General features: G+C 46.8%; 1 protein-coding gene across 2 annotated transcripts in view; it reads right to left on the minus strand.

Annotated features, from left to right (window-relative positions):
• The window catches only part of LOC118399753 (synaptoporin-like), a 70,916-nt gene extending 54,072 nt beyond the window's left edge, over window positions 1-16,844 (minus strand). The window contains exons 1-2 of one of the 2 annotated variants that reach the window (XM_035796004.2): window positions 16,421-16,844; window positions 16,164-16,229 (exon numbers count right to left, since the gene is read on the minus strand). In XM_035796004.2, coding sequence (XP_035651897.1) covers window positions 16,164-16,229; window positions 16,421-16,425 — 71 coding nt within the window. In that variant the 5' untranslated portion in view covers window positions 16,426-16,844. The remainder of the gene's footprint in view (window positions 1-16,163; window positions 16,230-16,420) is intronic. The other variant, XM_035796003.2, reaches the window with a different exon arrangement.
• Window positions 16,845-24,689: the final 7,845 nt, after the last annotated feature.

A 24,689-nucleotide genomic window follows, 5' to 3' on the forward strand; every position in this document is an offset into this window, starting at 1 on the left:
TGTAACACTTCAGGTGTCGTAGGTGTGTGGAGTCAAACGCAGGAGACAGTGAGTGCAAAGCTGTGCGTCTTTAATAGCGCCAACGTATCCCAGGGTGCTCACAATAGTAACGGCCCCAAAACAGGGGAATGAGAATGTACAACAGAAAACGTAACGACCAGGCACTAACACGTACTTCTAACAACAGAGCCGAAGGTTACACTGCAATAATCCCTGACAACAACCAGGCGGGCCGGCTGTCTAATAAAGACAAACTAATTAGCTGATTTAATCATGAACAGGTGCTACCACTAAACATACAAGGAGGAGAGGAAAAACAATCAGTGGCAGCTAATAGGCCGGTGAAGACGACCGCCGAGCGCCAACCGCCCGGGAAGGGGAAACACCCTCGGTCGGACTCGTGACAGTACCCCCTCCCTGACGCGGGCTCCCGCAGCGCGCCGACACCGGCCTCGAGGTCGCCCCGGAGGACGAGGTGCAGGGCGTCCGGATGGAGGCGATGGAAATCCTCAACATGGATGGATCAAGATGTCCCTCACCGGTACCCAGCACCTCTCCTCCGGACCGTACCCCTCCCAGTCACGAGGTACTGCAGGCCCCTCACCCGGCGTCTTGAGTCCAGAATGGCCCGGATCGTGTGCGCCGGGGTCCCCTCGATGTCAGAGGGGGGAGGGACCTCCGGTACCTCACTGTCCTACAGGGGACCAGCTACCACCGGCCTGAGGAGAGACACATGAAACGAGGGGTTAATTCGATAATAGGAAGGGAGTTGTAATCTGATAACACACCTCGTTTATTCTCCTCGGGACTTTAAAGGGCCCTACACACTGCGGACCCAGCTTCCGGCAGGGCAGCGGAGAGGTAGGTTTGGGTCGAGAGCCAGACCCTGTCCCCGGTACAAACACGGGGCCTCACTGCGGTGGCGGTCAGCACTCCTCTTCTGCCGTCCACTCGCTTGTCGTAGACTCCTGGACGGCCCTCAGGTCTCCTTGGAGCGCTGTACCCATTCCTCCACCGCAGGAGCCTCGGGTCTGCTCGGATGCCATGGTGCCAGGACCGGCTGGTATCCCAACACACACTGAAAAGGGGACACGTTAGTAGAGGAGGGCGTAGTGAGTTCTGAGCCATTTCAGCCCAGGGAATGTATCGTGCCCACTCTGGCCGATCCTGGCAATACGACCGCAGAAACCTACCCACCTCCTGGTTCAATCTCTCCACCTGCCCATTACTCTCGGGGTGATAACCGGAGGTCAGGCTGACAGAGACCCCCAAACGTTCCATGAACGCTCTCCATACCCGAGGCGTGGAATTGGGGGCCCCGATCCAGAAACGATGTCCTCCGGCACCCCGTAGTGCCGAAAGACATGGGTAAATAATGCCTCCGCAGTCTGCAGGGCTGTAGGGATACCGAACGGGAGGGACGGCAGGACTTAGAAAACCGATCCACAATCACTAGAACCGCGGTGTTCCCTGAGACGGAAGATCGGTCAGGAAATCTATGGACAGATGTGACCATGGCCGCTGTGGAACGGGAGGGTTGCCAGCTTCCCTCTAGGAAGGTGCCTAGGAGCCTTACTCTGAGCGCACACTGAGCAAGAGGAGACATAACCCTTAACGTCCTTAACCAACGTAGGCCACCAATACCTCCCTGAAGGCTCCCCACTGTCCTCGTCACCCCAGGGTGACCCGAGGAGGGTAGGACGTGAGCCCACCGAATCAGCTTGTCCCGAACATCAAGCGGCACGTACCTTCGCCCCGCTGGACACTGAGGAGGCGGGTTCAGCCCGTAACGCCCGCTCGATGTCCGAGTCCACCTCCCATACCACTGGGGCTACCAGCTTAGAGGCGGGAAGGATGGGGAGTAGGTTCGGTGGACCCATCCTCGGTGTCGTAAAGGCGGGACAGTGCGTCAGCCCTCACGTTCTGGGAGCCCGGTCTATAAGACAAAGTAAACCGGAACCGGGTGAAGAATATGGCCCACCTTGCCTGATGTGGGTTAAGTCTCCTTGCAGCCCGAATATACTCCAGATTCTGGTGGTCGGTCCAGATGAGAAAAGGGTGCTTAGCCCCCTCAAGCCAGTGTCTCCACACCTTCAGAGCTCTAACCACCGCTAGCAACTCCCGGTCCCCCACATCATAGTTACGCTCCGCTGGGCTGAGCTTCCTTGAGAAGAAAGCGCAGGGGCGGAGTTTTGTAGTGGCGACACCGAGCGCTGTGATAGCACGGCACCCACCCCAGCCTCGGACGCGTCCACCTCCACTATGAATGCTAGAGGGGATCCGGATGCGCCAACACGGGCGCCTCAGTGAACAGCGCCTTCAACTTGTTGAATGCCCTGTCCGCCTGTGCTGACCACTGCAATGCACCGGGCCCCCCAGCAGTGAGGTAATGGGAGCCGCTATCTGGCCAAAACCCCGGATAAACCTCCGGTAGTAGTTGGCAAAACCCAAAAACCGCTGCACCTCCTTTACCGTGGTTGAGTCGGCCAATTACGCACAGCCCTAATCGTTCACCCTCCATCACCACCCCGAGGTGGAAATGCGATATCCCAGAAAAGAGACGGCTCGTTTAGAGAACACGCATTTCTCAGCCTTGACGTATAGGTCATGCTCCAGCAGTCTTCCAAGCACTTTGCGCACCAGAGACACATGCGCGGTGTGGTGGCCGAGTAGATCAGAATGTCATCGATATAAACAACCACCCCTGACCGCACAGGTCCCTGAGAATCTCGTCTACAAAGGATTGGAAAGCGGCTGGAGCATTCTTTAACCCATACGGCATGACGAGGTACTCATAGTGGCCGGATGTAGTACTAAATGCGGTTTTCCACTCGTCTCCCTTCCGAATACGCACCAGACTATACGCGCTCCTGAGATCCAGTTTTGTGAAGAACTGCGCTCCGTGAACGATTCCACCGCCGTAGCGATGAGGGTAGAGGGTAACTATACCCCACTGTGATGGCGTTTAGACCTCTATAATCGATACACGGACGCAAGCCTCCCTCCTTTTTCCTCACAAAAAAGAAACTCGAGGAGACGGGTGAAAATGGAGGGCCGAATGTACCCCTGTCCCAGCGACTCCGTGACATATGTCTCCATTGCCAACGTCTCCTCCTGGGACAGCGGGTACACATGACTCTTGGGAAGCGCAGCGTCTACCTGAGATCTATCGTACAATCCCTTCCCGGTCGATAAGGTGGTAATTTAGTCGCTTTCACTTTACTGGCGATTGCCATCGACATACTCGGGGAATGCACACCGTGGAACCCTGGTCTGGACTCTCCACCGACGTGGCACCGATGGAAACTCCCAAACACCTTCCAGAACACTCCTCTGACCACCCCTGGAGAACCCTTGTCTCCACGAAATTTTAGGATTGTGCCGGGCCAGCCAGGGAGTCCCCAGCACCACTGGAAACGCAGGCGAATCAATAATAAAAAACTGATACGCTCCCTATGATTCCCTGCGTCACCATGTCCAGTGGGACCGTGGTCTCCCCCGACCATCCCTGACCCTAATGGCCGGCTATCTAGGGAGTGCACGGGGAAAGGAGAATCTATCGGCACCAGCGGAACCCCTAACTTAAGGGCGAGTCCGCGATCCATAAAGTTCCCAGCTGCGCCTGAATCGACTAGCGCCCCTATGCTGGGAAGAGGGAAAAAAAGTGAAGGGAAAGAGATTAAGACAAACATATGGCCAACAAGGATTCTGGGTGAGTCTGATGCTGACTCACCTGGGGTGACCGAGAAGCGTTCCGCCTGCCATCTCTACCCCAGACGGACCCCCAGCACCGATCAGACGTGGTGTCCTCTCCGACCACAGTTGGTGCAGGGAAGGCCTCCTCCTCCGGTACCCCTCGGCGCAGCCCCTCCCAACTCCATCGGAATGGGAGCGGAGGGGCCGGGTGGTGGAACGCACAGGACCCTCTCTGAACGCTCATGGGCAGCCAGCAGATTGTCCAGTCGAATGGACATGTCAATCAGCTGATCCAGTGACAGAGTGGTGTCCCGACACGCTAACTCCCGGCGGACGTCCTCTCGGAGACCACACCTGTAGTGGTCCATAAGGGCCCTGTCGTTCCACCCAGATCCGGCTGCCAAGGTCCGGAACTCCAGCGCTGTAATCCTGGGCGCTCCTCCTCTCCCTGCCTGAGATGAAAAAAGTCGTTCTCCCACCGCCGGCCGTCTATAGGGTGATCAAATACGGCACGGAAGCGGCAGGAAAACTCTGGGTAGTGCTCCGCTGAGTCTGGGCCCATTCCAGACTGCGTTCGCCTCCAGAGCACGACCCGTGAGGCAGGAGATGAGGACACTCACCCTCTCCGCTCCTGAGGGAGGGGGTCTAACGGTGGCCAGGTATAGCTCCAGCTGGCAGAAACCCCTGGCAACCCGCCGCCGCTCCATCATAAGCCCTCGGTAGCGTCAGACGAAGGGTGCTGGAGTCGAGTGATGGGGAGACCGGAGTCGGGGTGCCGAAGGTGGAGAGAGGAGACCACTCCTCTCCCATCGGTCCATTCTCTCCATCACTTGATCCATCGCGGATCCGATCCGATGGAGAATGGTGGTGTGGTGGAGAACCCGTTCCTCCATCGATGGGAGAGGGTTGGCTGCTGCTCCTGCTGACTCCATTCGATTTGGTTGTGGTGCGGGATTCTGTAACACTTCAGGTGTCGTAGGTGTGTGGAGTCAAACGCAGGAGACAGTGAGTGCAAAGCTGTGCGTCTTTAATAGCGCCAACGTATCCCAGGGTGCTCACAATAGTAACGGCCCCAAACACAGGGAATGAGAATGTACAACAGAAAACGTAACGACCAGGCACTAACACGTACTTCTAACAACAGAGCCGAAGGTTACACTGCAATAATCCCGCACAACAACCAGGCGGGCCGGCTGTCTAATAAAGACAAACTAATTAGCTGATTTAATCATGAACAGGTGCTACCACTAAACATACAAGGAGGGAGAGGAAAAACAATCAGTGGCAGCTAATAGGCCGGTGACGACGACCGCCGAGCGCCAACCGCCCGGGAAGGGGAAACACCCTCGGTCGGACTCGTGACAAGCAAACTCTCCAGAAGTTCAGTGAGGATCTCTGAATGATCCAATGTTGACCTAAATGACTAATGATGATAAATACAATCCACCTGTGTGTAATCAAGTCTCCGTATGAATGCACCTGCACTGTGATAGTCTCAGAGGTCCGTTAAAAGCGCAGAGAGCATCATGAAGAACAAGGAACACACCAGGCAGGTCCGAGATACTATAATATTGAAATGGAATGAGTATCAGACCACTGCAAATTTACCAAGACCTGGCCGTCCCTCTAAACTTTCAGCTCATACAAGGAGAAGACTGATCAGAGATGCAGCCAAGAGGCCCATGATCACTCTGGATGAACTGTAGAGATCTACAGCTGAGGTGGGAGACTCTGTCCATAGGACAGCAATCAGTCGTATATTGCACAAATCTGGCCTTTATGGAAGAGTGGCAAGAAGAAAGCCATTTCTTAAAGATATCCATAAAAAGTGTTGTTTAAAGTTTGCCACAAGCCACCTGGGAGACTCACCAAACATGTGGAAGAAGGTGCTCTGGTCAGATGAAACCAAAACGTTTTGGCAACAATGCAAAACGTTATGTTTGGTGTAAAAGCACATTTTAAAATATGTCTTTTAAAAAATATGTTTATAAATGTTTTAAGTAATCAAAAAGTAATCAGATTACGTTAACGATGACTTTATTTGTCATGCAACTGTAATCAGTAAAGGATTACATTTATCAAGTAACCTGCCCAACCATGCGCACACACACACACACACACACACACACACACACACACACACACACACACACACACACACACACACACACACACACACACACACACACACACACACACACACACACACACACACACACACACACACACACACAGTTAGACACATTTCACATACACACATAAACACAACAAGGGAGAGAGTGAGAGAGACAGAGAGAGAGCAATTCTAAACTCACATTAGGGTAAAAGAAACCCGGGCCCACCCCATTCCCCCCCTCCTTCCCTCTCTCCCCCTCTCTTTCCTGCAGCTGCCTCCATTCCCTATGATTTTTTTAGTCATTTACCACTCTCGTTTATAGTGGAGGCCTTTGAACAGGCGAGTGTGTCATTGTGAAGGGGAGTGTGTGCTAAGCCCCGCGCCTGTGTGTATATCAGTCTCTCCCAGCTGGGCTCCTGGGGGAGGGATAAGACCTGGGAGAGAAGCCTGGATGTGGGCTCGAATGGAGACTGGGAGAACGCTGGGAAAGAGGCTAGAATGAGGGCCGGGGAATGATTTATATTCTTTTGTCCTTCTAAATGAAATTCTATCCACACAGATTACCCCATCAGTTACACATACAGTACACACAATAAGCTACATCCCTAACCCCCCATGAAAACATACATGAGATAAATATATGAGAAAGACGGCTAGGATGGGCTCATGGACTCAACGAGAATAGAACGAAAGCAAGAGTGAGAACGGAGGATGAGGTGAAATTCAAATAGTGAGAAGAAGAGAACGCGTGAGGGGGTGCTAGAGGGATCATTAAGTGTGTAGTACAGGTGGAGCGTATGACAAGGACACTGTATTCACTCAGTCAGTATCACTGAGGAGCCTAAGCACAGCATTCATCAGCTACACTTAGGTTCCCTCAGGCACTATAGACGCTGCTATCCACCTGTTCTATTAAAGACGTTAGGCCCACTTTGGGAACAAAAAGCCTGAAATCTTCTCTCTTTACGACTGCAGAAATCTGGACCATGTCTGCAGCCTATTACATGTTTTGAACCACCATCAAAAAAACTCTGGGTCATATAGAGTCTATACAACCAACCTGAATGCCAGGAACCCAGCTATTATACCATTATTACCAACGGGGTTAGACAAACTAAACAGGGACTAAACAGGGACATGATCATCAATACAGTACATCTCTCGGCTACTGTATTAAAGCCCACTTCAGGCTAACATGCTCAAGCTGTGCCTCTAAGAATATAAACACTCTGGGACACACACACACAAATTAACAATGTTACCATTGACTAGTTGGGAAGCTACAAATTGATCTATTTTGGTAAAAATATGTATTCTTTAAATGGTCTTGGGCCGTGGTGAGCCTACAATTTCAATAATATCCTATTTTGTATATCATCCTCTCTTTCTACCTATCTAGTCTTGAAAGAGGACCATCTTAGATATGTAATACTGTACTTTTAAGGGGCATAACTAACCCAACACACACTGTGATAACAGTCCTGATCAAGACATTATGGTAGAATCAAGTTCTCATGGCAGTTGATCTCCCTACATGGTGAATGGTTTGTTCCCTGTCTAACCTATGACCCTCACTCCCTATCTCCCCTGCTAAATCCCCCCACCCATCTCCCTGTAAGCTTGACTGACCATAAGCAGGCAGACAATCGCAATGTATTTTTATAACAGTGCTTATTCATGCTCCTCTTCTCCCCTTGGGGTTTCCATGGCTACACAGCAGTGCAGTTAGTCAGCCTCAGCCACCAAACAGTAATATGATTTGACTGTGTTTGTGTGTGTGTGTGTGTGTGTGTGTGTGTGTGTGTGTGTGTGTGTGTGTGTGTGTGTGTGTGTGTGTGTGTTAGTACGCCTCCGCACCCAGCAGTGGTACAATCCAAACAAGTGTTTGTGTGTGTGGATGGTGGGACAGCAGTTATTCTTTGTGTGTATTGGGACAATCAATGGGTCTGTGAGCGTACGTGACAGTGAATGTTTGTGCAAAAACCTATGAGTGAGAGTTAATTATACTATATATAAGAGTTGACTCTTTTAGCAAAACGCCACTTTATATCCATATTACTGTGCAAGTGAAATTTGTTCTGTTTTACTAAAGAGACGACACAAACGAGACACAAAAGTCTGTTCACCTTGATGAATCTGTTAATAATGATTTTTGCTCTTCACACAATGGTGTATGATGTTACAGAACTACCAACTTGTGAATAAGTTGGTTCTCCGTCTCTGGAGAAAAAGCAACACCAGACCATTACGCGCTTCAAGCTTTTCCCTGTAGAGATTCCAGCCTAAAGCTGCATCCACATGGGCCTTATGACATTGGATTGGAACTGAATAGTTCATTTTGCTTTGCATGCTGTTGATCTTGTAGGTTTGAAGCCAGATAGTGTTTCTTGAAGCTTTGGAGATTGACATGATCTGACATTTGCTAACGTCCAGGGAGGTAAGAGAGAGCAAGAGAGAGAAAGAGACAGACAGAGAGAGGCAGAAAGAGAGACAGAGAGAGAAAGAGAAGGGGAGACAGAGAGAGAAAGACACACAGAGACAGAGACAGACAGACAGACAGACAGACAGACAGACAGACAGACAGACAGACAGACAGACAGACAGACAGACAGACAGACAGACAGACAGACAGACAGACAGACAGACAGACAGACAGACAGACAGACAGACAGACAGACAGACAGACAGACAGACAGACAAAGAGAGAGAGACAGAGAGAGAGAGAGAGACAAAGAGAGAGAGAGACAAAGAGAGAGACAGAGAGAGAGAGAGAGACAAAGAGAGAGAGACAGAGAGAGAGAGAGAAAGAGAGAGAGACAAAGAGAGAAAGAGACACAGAGAGAGACAGACAGAGACCAAGGAGATTAATACTCCCTTGAGAAGGTAAAGAAGGTGCATATTTTTTCTCACATTTCCCAGACATTCAATAACAATTATTATCTGAAATGGCAATTCCTCTTATTCAGCACCATTTGTGAAATACAAATAGAGAAATCCCAACTTGTGTAAGGTTCTGTTTTGTTGAGCATGACCTATACACTGTCCTATGAAAACATTACAATTGTGTCTAGTTGAGGCACCTGAGAAAGTTGTATCAAATATTTCACAGTCAGTCAATCCATATTTGTTTGTCAGCTGTCAGTATTCTGAAAGAAACCTATCATCTGACACAAGAGCGCTATGCTGCAGGCAAGACAGTGACTGTACACTAATACAACTAGTTCAGTATTAGGATGCCCACACCACACACACACACACACACACACACACACACACACACACACACACACACACACACACACACACACACACACACACACACACACACACACACACACACACAGAGGAGTTGAAGCACATATCAAAGGCCAGCTTGTGCATGACTTGGGAGGGAGGAATTTACAGCTGTTTGGAGAATTGTGTGAGTGGTTATTGACCACATATAACTGATTGGTGCCGTTGTGTGCTGGACAACACAATTGTGTTTTTAAAATGTCATTGGTAATGTAAATGTCAGCACGGACCTAAACCCATCAGATTAAATGTGAGCGGCTCATCAACAAACTGAACAAACAACCATGACTCTTCATCAATTTCAAAATAAGTCAGAACAAGTTTCCTCTACTACACTGTACATGCTTCGTCTGAAGAGTAGTCAAGATCAGACCAACACGCAGCGTGGTAAGTGGTAAGTCTTCCTGGGGTCCATCAAAATTAAGGAAGCTATACATTTTAAAAACATTACAATACATTCAGAACAGATTTCACAATATATTAAGTGTGTGCCTTCAGGCCTCTACTCTGCTACCAGACATCTGTAACACAACATCTATGTGTACATGTGTATATAGTGTTATCGTGAGATTGTATGAATGTGTCTATGTTTGTGTTGCTTCACAGTCCCCTCTGTTCCATAAGGTCTATTTGTATCTATTTTTTAAATCCAATTTTACTGCTGGCATGAGTTACTTTATATGTAATAGAGTTCCATGAAGTCATGGCTCTATGTAGTACTGTGCGCCTCCCATAGGCTGTTCTGGACTTGGGGACTGTGAAGAGACCTCTGTGGCATGTTTTGTGGGGTATGCATGGGTGTTTGAGCTGTGTGCCAGTAGTTCAAACAGACAGCTTGGTGCATTCAACATGTCAATACCTCACACAAAAGAAGTAGTGATGAAGTCAGTCTCTCCTCCACTTTGAGCCAGGAGAGATTGACATGCATATTATTAATATTAGCTCTCTGTGTACATCCAAAGGCCAGCCGTGCTACCCTGATCTGAGCCAATTGCAAGTCCCTCTTTGTGGCACCTGACCACACGACTGATCAGTAGCGCCAGGTGTGACACAACTAGGACCTGCCTTGTTGATAGCACTGTTAAGAATGCAGAGGAGCACTTTTTTTATCCAAGTTGGCAGCCAATGAGTCTGTCCGTTTGATTCTTGTGAACACAGTTGTAAGTGTTTTTATGTTTGAATGACCCTGATACTGTCTACAGAAGCAAACACTTTTGATGTGAAGGTGGATGCTATATAATACAACTGTTGATGGGAGACTCTGTTACAGAGGATTGTAAATATATTTTTTAGGCTGGATCATGTTGTTGTATTGTTATATGTTTTAATTCTGTAATGTATTGATTGTTGCTGCCTTCTTAGACAGGTCTCGCCTGAAAAAATCAACTCAAGATCTCAATGGGCTTTTCCTAGTTAAATAAAGGTACAAAATTATAGACAGACATCTCCCCATTCTAGCTATTGTTCTAGCAATATGTTTCGACCATGACAGTTTACAATCCAAGGTTACTCCAAGCAGTTTAGTCTTTTCAACTTGCTAAATTTACACATTATTCATTACAAGATTTAGTTGGGGTTTAGTGAATGATTTGTCCCAAATACAATGATTTAAGTTTTATAAATATTTAGAACCAACTTATTCCTTGCCACCCATTCTGAAACTAACTGCAGCTCTTTGTTGAGTATTGCTGACATTTCAGTCGCTGTGGAAGCCGACGTGTATAGTGTTGAGTCATCCGCATACATAGACACTCAAAGCCAGTGGCATGTCGTCAGTAAAGATTGAAAAAAGTAAGGGGCCTAGACAGCTGCCCTTGGGAATTCCTGATTATACCTCATTTTGCTTTCCAAAAGTTTACTACGGGTTGGTAACAGACTGATTGGCCGGCTATTTGAGCCAGATAAGGAGGATTTACTATTCTTAGGTAGGGAAATAGTAGGCTTAACCACTCTAGGGGGTGTGCGACGGTAGCATCCCACCTGGCCAACATCCAGTGAAATTGCAGAGCGCCAAATTCAAAAACAGAAATACACATTCGAAAAATTAATAAAACATACAAGCGTTATACATTGGTTTAAAGATTAACTTTTTGTTAATCCAACCACGTTGTCAGATTTCAAAAAGGCTTTACGGCAAAAGCATACCATGCGATTATATGAGAACAGTGTGCAGCAGACAAGTCATTACAAACAGTTACCAGCCAAGTTGAGGAGTTAAGTCAGAAATAGCGATAAAATGAATCACTTACCTTTGATGATCTTCATATGGTTGCACTCACAAGACTCCCATTTACTCAATAAATGTTCGGGCCTGGGCCTGAGTAGCAGGCAGTTTACTTTGGGCACGCTTTTCATCCGGAGGTGAAAATAGTACCCCCTACCCCAGTGAGGTTAAATTGAAAATATGGCAAATAGGAGTGACAATTTCGTCCCCTATTATCCTCACTAATTTTCCATCCGAGTTGTCAGACCCCGGTGGCTTGTTATTGTTGATAGAAAACAATAATTGTTTCACCTCTTCCACACTTACTTTACGGAATTTAAAATTATAATTCTTGTCTTTCATGTTTTGGTCAGATATACTTGGATATGTAGTGTCAGAGTTTGTTGCTGGCATGCATGTCATGCCTAAGTTTTCTAATCTTGCCAAAGAAGTAAATCATTAAAGTAGTCGGCAATATCAGTGGGTTTTGTGATGAATGAGCCATCTGATTCAACGAATGATGGAGCAGAGTTTACCCAACATTTCATTTTATGGTGCTCCAAAGCTTTATACTATAATTCTTTATGTAATTTATCTTTGTTTCATAGTGTAGTTTCTTCTTCTTTTTATTCAGTTCAGTCACATTATTTCTCAATTTGCAGCATGTTTGCCAATCGGTTGTATACCCAGACCTATTTACCATTTCATCCCTCTCAACCATAAAATGTTTCAATTCCTCATCAATCCACAGGTATTTAACCGTTTTTACAGTCATATTCTTAATGGGTGCATGCGTATTAGTAACTGGGATAATCAATTTCATAAATGTGTCAAGTGCAGCGCCTGGTTGCTCGTAATGTTTTTTTCTCACCAATTTTGTGATATCCAATTGGTAGTTATAGTCTTGTCCCATCGCTGCAACTCCCCATGGACGCTGCACACTCCTCATGATGAAATGATGTGCAGAATGACAAAGACAACTGCCATCAGAGCTGCTAATAAGAATCTGCAATAGTAAAGATACTGAAGATGACCGAGATGTAAGTAAACCCAGGTTATCTTTGTTTTGTCCGACCGGGGTCATTCCTACTAACAAAGCTGAATCAATTAAATCACCCTTGAGAATCACAGTGTGCAGTGGGTTGATTGTCTGTGTGTCACTATGCTCGTGGTCGGGAAATGTCTGTGTGTCACTATGCTTGTGGTTAGGAAATGTCTGTGTGTCACTATGCGAAGGTCAAGAACCATGCATCCTCCGAAACGCGATCCTACCAAGCCGTACTGCTTCTTGACACACTTCTTAACCCGGAACCCGGCCGCACCAATGTGTCGGAGGAAACACCATCCAGCTGGCGACCGAAGTCAGCTTGCAGATGCCTGGCCCGTCACAAGGAGTCGCTAGAGCGTAGTGGGACAAGGAAATCTCGGCCGGCCAAACCCAACGCTGGGCCAATTGCACACCGCCTCATGCGTCTCCAGGTCACGGCCAACTGTGACACAGCCTGGGATCAAACCCAGGTCTGTATGGTTGCTCATCATTACACACTGACCAACAAATAATCTTCACATCAACAACATAGGAATCACTACAAAACTTATTGTATGACTTCTTATACACAATATTAGGCCCAGCCTTTGTAACTTTGGATTTCCTAGATATGGCTACTATATTGTGATCACAACATCTAATGGATTTGGGTACAGCTTTCAAACCAATTTTGTCAGCATTAGCAAAGAGATTATCAATAAATCTTGATGATTTCATTCCTGTGCTGTTTGTAACTACCCTGGTAGGTTGATTGACAACCTGAACCAGGTTGCAGGCACTAGTTACAGTTTGAAGCTTTCTCTTGAGTGTGCAGCCTGATGAATGCCAGTCAATATTTAAATCACTCAGAAAGTATAATTAATAAACATTTATTTTTAAACAGACGGAATTCCCGGTGTTTCTATGTTAAACAGTTTGTTATAATATTTCAGTGTTCTGTGATGTATATAAAGTGTAATATTGGGACGCAAACTTAAAGTTTAATACATTTCAACTCTATATCTGACATATAGACAATAACCATGTGTATTAGGTGTATACTTTTGTTTCAGAGTAGATTTGTTTAAGACTACCAAGAAACACTACGTGACCCTGATTTAGCCCACTGCAGTAAAAGGTTCAAATCTTCTAGGACAGCTAAAATCTTCAACAGCTAAGCTGCATGGCACAGCTACAAAAACAAAGACCTTTGTTAGATACCCCTCTTGTAATATTATCTCTCAATTGTTGTAACTTGAGCTGCTGTACCAAACCCCCCCTTCTTGTTCATGTCTTGTTGCAGTGCAGATCATGTGACTGCTATCGTTTGTTTGATTGACATTGATAAAAACAACAAATACATTTTAAAAAAAAAATCAATTTTAAAAAACTTGAATACATTTGGGTCTATGACTTGAGTAATGATTTGTAGCCTATCATGCATTTGTAAGCACTGTTAGCCAAAGACAAATAACATACTCCTCATGATGAAATGATGTGCAGAATGACAAAGACAACTGACATCAGAGCTGCTATTAAGAATCTGCAATAGTAAAGATACTGAAGATGACCGAGATGTAAGTAAACCCAGGTTATCTTTGTTTTGTCCGACCGGGGTCATTCCTACTAACAAAGCTGAATCAATTAAATCACCCTTGAGAATCACAGTGTGCAGTGGGTTGATTGTCTGTGTGTCACTATGCTCGTGGTTGGGAAATGTCTGTGTGTCACTATGCTCGTGTTTGGGAAATGTCTGTGTGTCATTATGCTCGTGTTTGGGAAATGTCTGTGTGTCACTATGCTCGTGTTTGGGAAATGTCTGTGTGTCACTATGCTCGTGGTTGTGAAATGTCTGTGTGTCACTATGCTCGTGTTTGGGAAATGTCTGTGTGTCACTATGCTCGTGGTTGGGAAATGTCTGTGTGTCACTATGCTCGTGTTTGGGAAATGTCTGTGTGTCACTATGCTCGTTGTTGGGAAATGTCTGTGTGTCACTATGCTCGTGGTTGGGAAATGTCTGTCTGTCACTATGCTCGTGTTTGGGAAATGTCTGTGTGTCATTATGCTCGTGTTTGGGAAATGTCTGTGTGTCACTATGCTCGTGTTTGGGAAATGTCTGTGTGTCACTATGCTCGTGGTTGTGAAATGTCTGTGTGTCACTATGCTCGTGTTTGGGAAATGTCTGTGTGTCACTATGCTCGTGGTTGGGAAATGTCTGTGTGTCACTATGCTCGTGTTTGGGAAATGTCTGTGTGTCACTATGCTCGTTGTTGGGAAATGTCTGTGTGTCACTATGCTCGTGTTTGGGAAATGTCTGTGTGTCATTATGCTCGTGTTTGGGAAATGTCTGTGTGTCACTATGCTCGTGTTTTGGAAATGTCTGTGTGTCACTATGCTCGTGGTTGTGAAATGTCTGTGTGTCACTATGCTCGTGGTTGTGAAATGTCTGTGTGTCACTATGCTCGTGGTTGTGAAATGTCTGTGTGTCACTATGCTCGTGGTTGTGAAATGTCTGTGTGTCACTATGCTCGTGGTTGGGAAATGTCTGTGTGTCACTATGCTCTTGGTTGTGAAATGTCTGTGTGTCACTATGCTCGTGGTTGTGAAATGTCTGTGTGTCACTGTGCTCGTTGTTGGGAAATGTCTGTGTGTCACTGTGCTTGTGGTTGGGAAATGATGGGTCTATGGACTCGTACTGCTTACGCCAAATCCTGACTCTGCCATCAACATGACACAACAGGAACTGGGATTTGTTGGACCAGGTGATGTTTTTGCACTCCTCAATTGTCCAGTGTTAGTGATCGTGTGCCTACTGGATCCACTTCTTCTTGTTTTTAGCTAATAGGAGGGGAACCTCCTATTGTTTGCTGCAATAGTCCATCCGAGACAGGACTGAGGAGTTGCATTCCGAGATGCAGGAGTTGCATTCCGAGATGTGGTTCTGCACACCACTGTTGTACTGCACCGCTATTTGTCTGTTTGTGGCCCGCCTGTTAGCTTGCACGATTCATTCTCCTTCGACCTCTCTCATCAACAAGCTTTTTTTGCCCACAGGACTGACACTGACTTAATGTTTGTTTGTCAAACCACACTTGGTAAACCATAGACACTGTTGTGCATGAAAAGCTCAGGGGGGTGGCTGTTTCTGAGATTCTGGATCTGGCGAGACTGACACCACCGACCATACCACACTTAAAGTCACTAGTTTTTCCCATTCTAACATTCAATCAAACAATACCTGATTTCCTCAATGCCTGTCTGCCTGATTTATATAACAAGCCAAGGCCACGTGATTCACTGTCTGTAGGATGATCAATTTTCTGTCCTGCTTCACTGCGATCTCTTTCAGGCAAAAGGTTAGTTTTTAGGTGTTGTTGTTCTCCAGCCTCCCGGTGAAGACCTAACAGAGCAGCGATTACTTAAATAAACGTGAACTAGTTGGTCACGGTAAAGCAGTTTGTTCACGCGCTGGGACGGTTACTCGTCTGAGAAATAGTAACACATCATCAGCGACACAGAACTCAATTACGATAATTCAAAGTTTCACCTGAGAGTAATGGAAATGAATGTAAACAAAACACTTACAGTATAGCCTGCTTTAACGCTGATTTACTCGCAAAAACACGAGACCCATTGGGTAAACATGAAAGGCGCAATTATATTTCAGTGCGCCAATGTAGCCTAAATATGACTGCTATGCTATATTTCGCAGACACTAACGTTAATACATATGATGAATAAATTGACTGGCAACTGTAAACGTATTTTCTATCATTTAGTTATTTCATGCAAAACAAATATGTGTTTCTGCAAACACTCAAACTTACCCATTCCAAAACGCGGATAAATCCAAGAGGTAATTTAAGCACTTGAAATGTCCCAACAGACACGAGCTAATGGAATGACAATAATAACATAAAAAAGAACGATATTTGTCATTAAAAAAATACACAAAATATGTCATGTTTGTATAGCCTATTTGACATGTAAATTAGCCTACATTGTTAAATTGTTTTGGATAATGGCTATTTAATGCATATTATTTTGAGACCTGACAAAACAAATGTACAATCAACAAACACACCTCATTAGCTGATAACATTTTCAAAATACCTATCTCCTTGTTCAGTAAGAGAAAACAATTGTACAGAGTTACCCAAACCGCTTGATGTCTATGCCTCGCGTGTGTAAGACTCTCGGCTCTTATTGCTACTACACGGAAACTCCCGAGCTTTCGTCAGCTTGTTGAAAAATAAAACACCATAGAGACAGACGGGGATTGGCTTTACGGAAATTAACGATGGCTTCAAGATATTACGATTGGATAAGATTTTTTTGTTATCGATTTAGGCTACGATGTGTTTATTGTTTGAACTGCCTCTCCTCCCCACGTCGGAGATGGACGAGAGGATGTGATTGTAACCGGGTGCCTGAATGTCGTCTCGAGGCGCCACGCATTAGTCTGGTCGTATAAGTAGAAAAATATAACTTATTAATCATGCATCATTTTGTAGGTTACATGCCTGCGTGCATGCACTATCAATAGACTGAGAAATCCTATGAAATGCCTTTGATCTGTGGGTTTTTTCTTGTGACCATCTGTAGCCCATTCAGGATGAACGCGTCATCTGTCCCTCTGTAATGGTTGTGCTTTGTGCAGAATAATAACCCCCAAATCACTGGCCTATGGCTCCAAAAGCATCAAAATTGACCTCTTTTTACAAGAGGTAATTTCTCTGAATTCTGGAAATATGGCCTATATTCAGATGTTACTTCCTTTACTTGTAGGCTACATAAATTATGTGGATTATTATAGAATTTGAGTGAATATGCCTACATTGCTCAGAACAAAACAGTCAGAGAACATTGCAGATATAAATTGTTTAAATGGAATATATTCCAATTCTACGTGAATGGTTCTTAGACTTATGTCGTTCTGAAGGATCCCTTGTGTGATTCCCAGACAAAGTCAACATGGCTGCTGGCTAAACACAATCCAAGGGCAAATAGGTATGTAACTCACTGAAGACATAATGTTATGTCATGTGAAGCAGGGACTGTTTTCAAGACTGAGTTGTACTCCTGTGTAGTCAGTGTACAGTCAGATTCAAATGCCCTGATGAATTATCATTTGCCTGACATTTTGTTGTTGTTGATAAGGACATCTTTGTGTGAATATTATGATGAAAACATGAACCAGATTTTCCTTGTATTTTCCTGTTAATATGATGTTCCCTTGCTGTGTGATAGCCATTCCTAGCCACCCCACTGGAGGTTGAGCAATTTCTCATCTAATTAGCCGGCCGAGGCAGATACAAGAGAGCTGGACTGTAAACTAACTGTAGGCAAGATGATGGTGAGCAAGCGAGGCTTCCTGTGTCTGCTATAGAGATGACAATTCCAGTAGAGATAAGTCAAAACCAGGCTGACAGTGTGGCTAATTTGACAAAATCTCTTCTCACTCCACCCCTCCTCCTCCCGTTTTACTCTTGCTCACAAACATCCCTCTCTTCTCCTTTCCCTTTTCTCCCCCTCTCTCCGTCTGCCTGAATTGCTTTGTCCTAGCGATTAGAAAACTGTTAGATCCGATTGGCCTAATATATTCATCACAGTAAATCAAAAAGAAGTGAGCAGGAAGAATAGAATATCTCATGCATAGTTTATCCATTTAAGTAGGATGTGATTTTTTCCGTAAGCTGACTGTTTCTGAAAGGGCTGCCTGCCATGTATTTGTTGAGCCAGCAAACTCTACAGGCTTACCAGGATCAATACAACTATGGTCAATACAATGATTGAGCATGGTGCGATGATGTTGACTGATAATGATTTAAATTATCACTTTTCTACGGAGTACAGGTGCCATCTCAACATACACTATATACAGTATATACAAAAGTATGTGGACACCCATCCATGTTAGTGGATTCGGCTATTTCAGCTACACCCGTTGCTGACAGGTCTATAAAATCGAGCACACAGCCATGCAATCTCCATAGGGAAACGCCGGCAATAGAATGGCCTTACTGAAGAGCTCAGTGACTTTCAACATGGCACCGTCATAGGATGTCACCTTTCCAGCAAGTCAGTTCGGCAAATTTCTGCCCTGCTAGAGCTGTCCCTGTCAACTGTAAGTGCTGTTATTGTGAAGTAAATCATCTAGGAGCAACAACGACTCAGCTGCAAAGTGGTAGGCCACACAAGCTCACAGAACGGGGAGTGCTGAAACGCATAAAAATAATTTGTCCTCATTTGCAACATTCACTACTGAGTTCCAAACTCTCTGGAAGCAACGTCAGCACAATAACTGTTCGTCGGGAGCTTCGTGAAATGGGTTTTCATGGCCCAGCAGCCGCACACAAGCCTAAGATCACCAAGATCACTTTTTCAACCTCCTGAGGGTGAAGAGGCACAGTCCTTAGTGATTTGGACCCCAAGGAACTTGAAGCTCTCGACCCGCTCCAATGGACCTGTCGATGTGGATGTTTCCTGTAGTCCATGATCAGCTACTTAGTTTTACTGACGTTGAAGGAGAGGTTGTTGTCCCGGCACCACACTGCCAGGTCACTGACCCCCTCCCTGTAGGCTGTCTCAGCATGACAGAGGTGATGTTGCCTACCCTCACTACCAGTGTCGGCCTGTCAGGAAGTCCAGGATCCAGTTGCAGAGGGATCCAGTCCCAGGGTCCGAAGCTTGGTGACGAGCTTGGAGGGGGCAATGGTGTTGAATGTTGAACTGTTGTCAATGAACAGCTTTCTCACATTTCTATTCATTTTATCTAGGTGGATGAGGGCAGTGTGGAGTGCAACTGAGATTGAGTTGTCCATGGATCTGTTGGGGCGGTATGCAAATTGGAGTGGGTCTCGGGCACATGTGTCAAACACATTCCACGGAGGACCGAATGACTGAGGGTTTTCGCACCACCCTTGAATGATGAACTAATGTTACAAATTGTTAAGGAACACCCCTCACCTGGTTTTCTAAGTCTTAATTGAAAGGAAAAAACAAAAACGTGCAGACACTTGGCCCTTCGTGGAATGAGTTTGACAACCCTGATCAAAGACATGAAACCTAAGGTTACTTGCGTAACCCCGGTTCTCTGATAAGATGAGTGAGATGTATCACATATGGGATTCACTCTGCGAATGAGGTGAGCCGTTCCTCCCTATGAGGTGCCACTCACATGTCCTCTGGTCATTCTTGACCAATCCCCTATTTGATTGAGCTCTTGCACACAGGGAAATTAGGTGATACATCTCACTCATATTATCAGAGAACCGGGGTTACTCGAATACTTATTTCAAATACTTATTTCGATGTATCACATATGTGGATATGGACCGTATTGCAGACATGTTCTCTGAAGCCAGGGTAGTCCCAACAGTGTAACTCACTGAGGACAGTATGTGCCAACAAAGGTGCAGTGACATCCAGTCGGTAAAACCTCATGAAGTTATGAGAGGTGGTCCGACATGTCGCGTTACAAATCTCTAGTAAAGAGATACCTGTGAATAGTGCCCAAGAGGCAGTCATACCTCTGGTGGAGTGAGCCCTCAGGCTGTAAACCCTTGCCAGTATTAGTAGTTTAGTATTTTCCACTATCCAGTGGGAAAGCAGTTGATGAGAGAGGGGCCTCGCCTTGCAGGGAGGTGCCCAAGCAGCAAAGAGTTGGTTGCCCTTGTGTAAAACTCTCATTCTATCCAAGTAAATGCGCAACGTGCGTACTACTCTTCTTCCATAGCGCTGAAGGGCGGCGGACAGAAAGTCACAAGCTCTAAGGTGAGACTAGTGATGTTTCTCAATGTGCATACAACCATACTCCTCCCCCTACTGTATTACCTCACTCTTCACCTCCCCATTCATTGAACATTCTTCAAGCCAGGACAATGGCAACTGTAACAGTTTTCTTCTGGGGAAAGAGAGGCGGACCAAAATGCAGCGTGGTTAGTTTTGTCCATCTTTAATAAAGATGAAAATACAACAATCTACAAAACAAGAAACGTGAAAAAAACGAAACAGTCCTATTTTTTTTATTTTTATTAAAAATAATGTATTATCTTCAATACCATTCGTTCTTTACAACTCATAATTTACATACATACTCAAATAATGGTATTTTAATTAAACAAATTAAACTAAACATAAACCCCAAACAAAACCTCAGGGGAGCATCTTCCCTCCCCGTCACCCTACAAATACCTTTCCCTATCTCCCCGTCCCTAATCTATCCTCTTACAAATCTAAATGACACCCAGCCCTAAACCCCCCTTCCACCTCTCCCGAGCAGCATGCTGCCCCCACTTCCTCTCCTCCCTCTTCATCCTCCCCCTCAAATCTCCTTCCACCCTCCTCACTATCCCTTCCACCCCCCAATCTCTCCCTGTCTTCACCATGTTCTGCCTTGCTTCCCACAGCCCCCGTTTAAAGAGACTCATGAGAAGCCAGAGCAGAAACCTGTCCCTATCCGTCCCTCTCGCTCTCCCTACACCCCTCTCTAACCTGGCCCACGTCAATACAAAATCCCCCTTTACCAAACCTAACAACACCCGTGCCCTAGCCCATACTACTCCGGCAAAGGCACAGTCCCAAAAGACATGGCGCACAGTCTCCTCCCTGCCACAAGAGGATCTTGGACAGGTGGGGGATTGCACCAAACTATACCGGTACAAGATGGAACGTACCGGCAAACACTTATGAAGGCTCAACCAATTCAGGTCCTTGAGCCTGTTGTCCAGACCCCGCGCCTGCACTCCCTCCCAGACCACTTCCGAGATGCCCACTACAGGCGCCGGACTCCCTGCCTTTCTGACCTCCTCGTACAGGTGCCTATGATCTAAACCTACTCGGGCAACTCGCACGCAGCCACTTGGCCGCATGACCAAAGTGCCACGGCAGCTGTTCCGCCCGAGGACCCGTGTTAGACCACACCATTATGCTTCTCGCCTGATACGAGAAAAACACCCGCAGGAGGTAACCGGATGGGTGTATCACTGGCTGAGCAAGCTCCGTTAACAAGAAAGAAACAAAAATTGTGTCCAGCTTGAGGGGGAAATGTGGTACCTCCCTACATCCCTCCCCGATGGGACAGATCATGCGTGCCCTGGCGACCCACTCGCACCTGCCACTCCACATAAACTGAAACACAAGCCTCACTAGAGGCCTCCTCAGACAAGCCGGCAATGGGTAGATGTATGCCAAATACAAAAGAGACGGCAACACATCCACCTTTAGGACCAGGACTTTGCCCATAAAAGACAAATACCTAGCTTTCCACATTGCTAGCTTCCTCTGTACCACTGCGATACGCATGTTCCAGTTTCGCGTCGCTGAGCCGGAGGTCTCAAAATGGACCCCGAGAATCCTCAGGGCCCCCTCACAGAGAGATAACCACCCAGGCACATCCGTTCTACCGCGCCATCTTCCGAAAAACTTGACGGAAGACTTTGCATGGTTCAGAACTGCTCCCGATGCTCGGATGAAATCCCCAAAGATGGCAAGGGACCTTGTCAGGCACGAGTCCTTGCACAACAGCAAGGAAGTGTCGTCGGCGTACTGCGTCATCTTAACACGCAGCCCACCACTTCCAGGGATCAGCAAACCTTCCACCCCTGTGTCTGCCCTAATGGCAGCCCCCAGAGGCTCCATGTACAGAACGAAGAGGAGAGCCGAGAGTGGGCACCCCTGCCTGACCCCCAGACGAGAGGTCAAAAACGTCACCCAAGTGACTATTTACACTAACTCGGCACCCCGCTCCGACATATAATGTACGAATCCATCCTATAAACTTCTCCCCAAATCCTAATCGACCTAACACTCTGAATAAAAAGGATCTATTCACGCGATCGAAGGCTTTCGCCTGATCTAGCACTGCTACCATAAAAGGCAGTCCTCTATCTTCAACCCAAGCGATGGAGTCCCTGATTAACTGTAGGTTCCATCTAATAGAGCGGCCCTCTACCCCGCACGTCTGATCCTCATGAACGACGTAGGAAGGGCTGTGCGCAACCGGTCTGCTAAAACCTTTGCAAGTAGCTTGTAATCTACACACAGCATGGTCAACGGCCGCCAGTTGCCAAGGTCTGTTACTTCCCCCTTCTTATATAAAAGTGACAGCACACCAACAGCCATTGATCCCCCCGGGACCCCCGTCTCAAGGACGGCCTTCAAGACTTCGAGGACCACTGGTCCAAGTATACCCCAAAACTTGAGGTAAAACTCAGCCGGCAGCCCATCCATCCCAGGCACCTTCCCTTTTCCCATCCTCCTAAGAGCGCTCTCAACCTCTTCTAGTGAGATCTGGGCCTCCATCACTTCTCTAATGTCCTCTGGCAACCGCCTGGACAAGTGTTCTAAAAACACATTTCCCTGCTCTACATTTATTTCCCTTTCCTTAAATAAACCTTGGAAATGATCAGTTGTCACCCTGACCATATCCTCTGGTTCTCTAACTATACTACCATTTTCTTCCCTAACACCATGCATTACCTTCCTACTCTGTCTTGCCCTAACCAACTTAAAGAACATAGCAGAACAAGTCTCATTATGTTCTAGAAAGCCACTATGCGCACGCTCCAGGAAAGCTTGAGCCTTCCGCTCCTGCAACTCCCTGAGCTGCGCCTTTAGGGTTGCGGATCTCTCCCAGTCAAACGACCCGCCGAGGTTGCCTGCCTCGTATTCGAGTTCAATTAACCTTTGGATACGATCCACCTCCCTCCTCTCCTCCCTTGTTTCCCTCTTGCAATACCCTATTATAAAAGCCCTAATCCTCACCTTAACTAATTCCCACCACTCTAACACCCGCTCGCACATGGACCGGAGGCCCTCAAGCCTCCAACAGAAACCATAAAACCTGTCAACAAAAGCCTGCTCCTACAGCACATCCCGATCTAGCTTCCAGTACCCCCTACCAAAGAGGCAGACTGGCGACCCCACCTGCAGGAGCACCCCGTCGTGATCCGAAAAGAAAACAGGCAACAGCCGCCCAGACAACTTACCCAAAGACCTGGGTACAAAAATATAGTCGAGCCTCCGCTCAACCCCCCCCTGGAGTTGCGCCATGTAGGACCGTCCATTTTCGGAGTAGTGTGCAGACCACCATCTACCAGACCATGGCAAGCCATTAGCCTGGCAATGGCACCTGCACTGCTATCCCCCCTCTTCCTAAATCTGTATTAAAATCCCCCCCTATCACTAATTTCCTATTTGTGACACACAGGGGCGTCAGACAGTCCACCATCTCCCTCCTGTCTGCCACCACCTGTGGCCCATACACCACCACTAATCTAAATTTACATTCCCTTATCGTTACATCCACCCCTATAACCCTCCCCTGCATTACCACAAAAGAATCCTCCACTTTTACTTCCCTGTGCCCACACAAAATCCCTACCCCCGATGAGTGCACCCCCCCAACACCCCAAACCGACTCCCCCTTGTCCCACTCCCTCTTAAACCTACTAACATCCCCTCCATCCTTCAGGTGAACCTCCTGTAAAAAAACAAAAATCAAACCCCACATCCTCCAAATAACTAAAAACCGCCCTCCTCTGAACAAAATCCCTTAAACCCCTTACATTTAAACTAACAAAAGTAAAATTAGACTCCATGAAAAAATAAAAACATGTAATACACTCAAATTCTAAACCCAGACAGATTCTAAACCCTGCTCCATATCTACCGGTGAGAACACCATCTGTAATCCCGACATCCCCCCCCTCTTCCTCCATCACACCATCCCAGGATGCAGGAATAGTGTTTGGCTCCGGGGTGCCCTGCACCCTGGGTCTACCCCCACAATCCCCCCCCTCCCCAGTGTTGCAGATGGTTTGGAAACAAATTGGGGAGGTTGAGTCCCCAAACAAAAAACTCCCCACCTCCTCCTGTACCCAGTCTTGAGTCTTGTTAGGTGTGTCCCCACCCAACAGAAGTTGAGGGCCTGGGGAAACCAGCAGCAACCCAGAGGTTTCTCCCACCCCCATCACTCTCTTGGCCATCCCCTCCCCCTCACTGTCGGCCAATCGCACCCTCCTCTTCATTCTCTTCTTTGGTGATGGCGGCAGTGGAGAGATACCACCCTCCCCCCCGCCAGCTCCTCCACCATACCCCTCATCTCTTCCACCAGGGCACTTTCCCCCCAGTCCACTTGCTCTTCCACCGTCTCCTTCTCCACCACTCCTCCCTCACTTTCTTCTCTCTCATGCTCCTCCACTCGGTTGCCTTCTTCCGCCGCTTTTCCTGGTTCTCCTACTCCCGTGCCTTCCGTTTCCTTCTCTCTTCCATCCGCCGCTTCTTGCTCCTCTTCCTTCCTTGTGGCCTTCCCCTCTGGACCTGTACTCTGGTCATGAGGCGTGCTTCCT

Source organism: Oncorhynchus keta, chromosome 21 (genome assembly GCF_023373465.1).
Source record: "Oncorhynchus keta strain PuntledgeMale-10-30-2019 chromosome 21, Oket_V2, whole genome shotgun sequence".
Classification (NCBI taxonomy): Eukaryota; Metazoa; Chordata; class Actinopteri; order Salmoniformes; family Salmonidae; genus Oncorhynchus; species Oncorhynchus keta.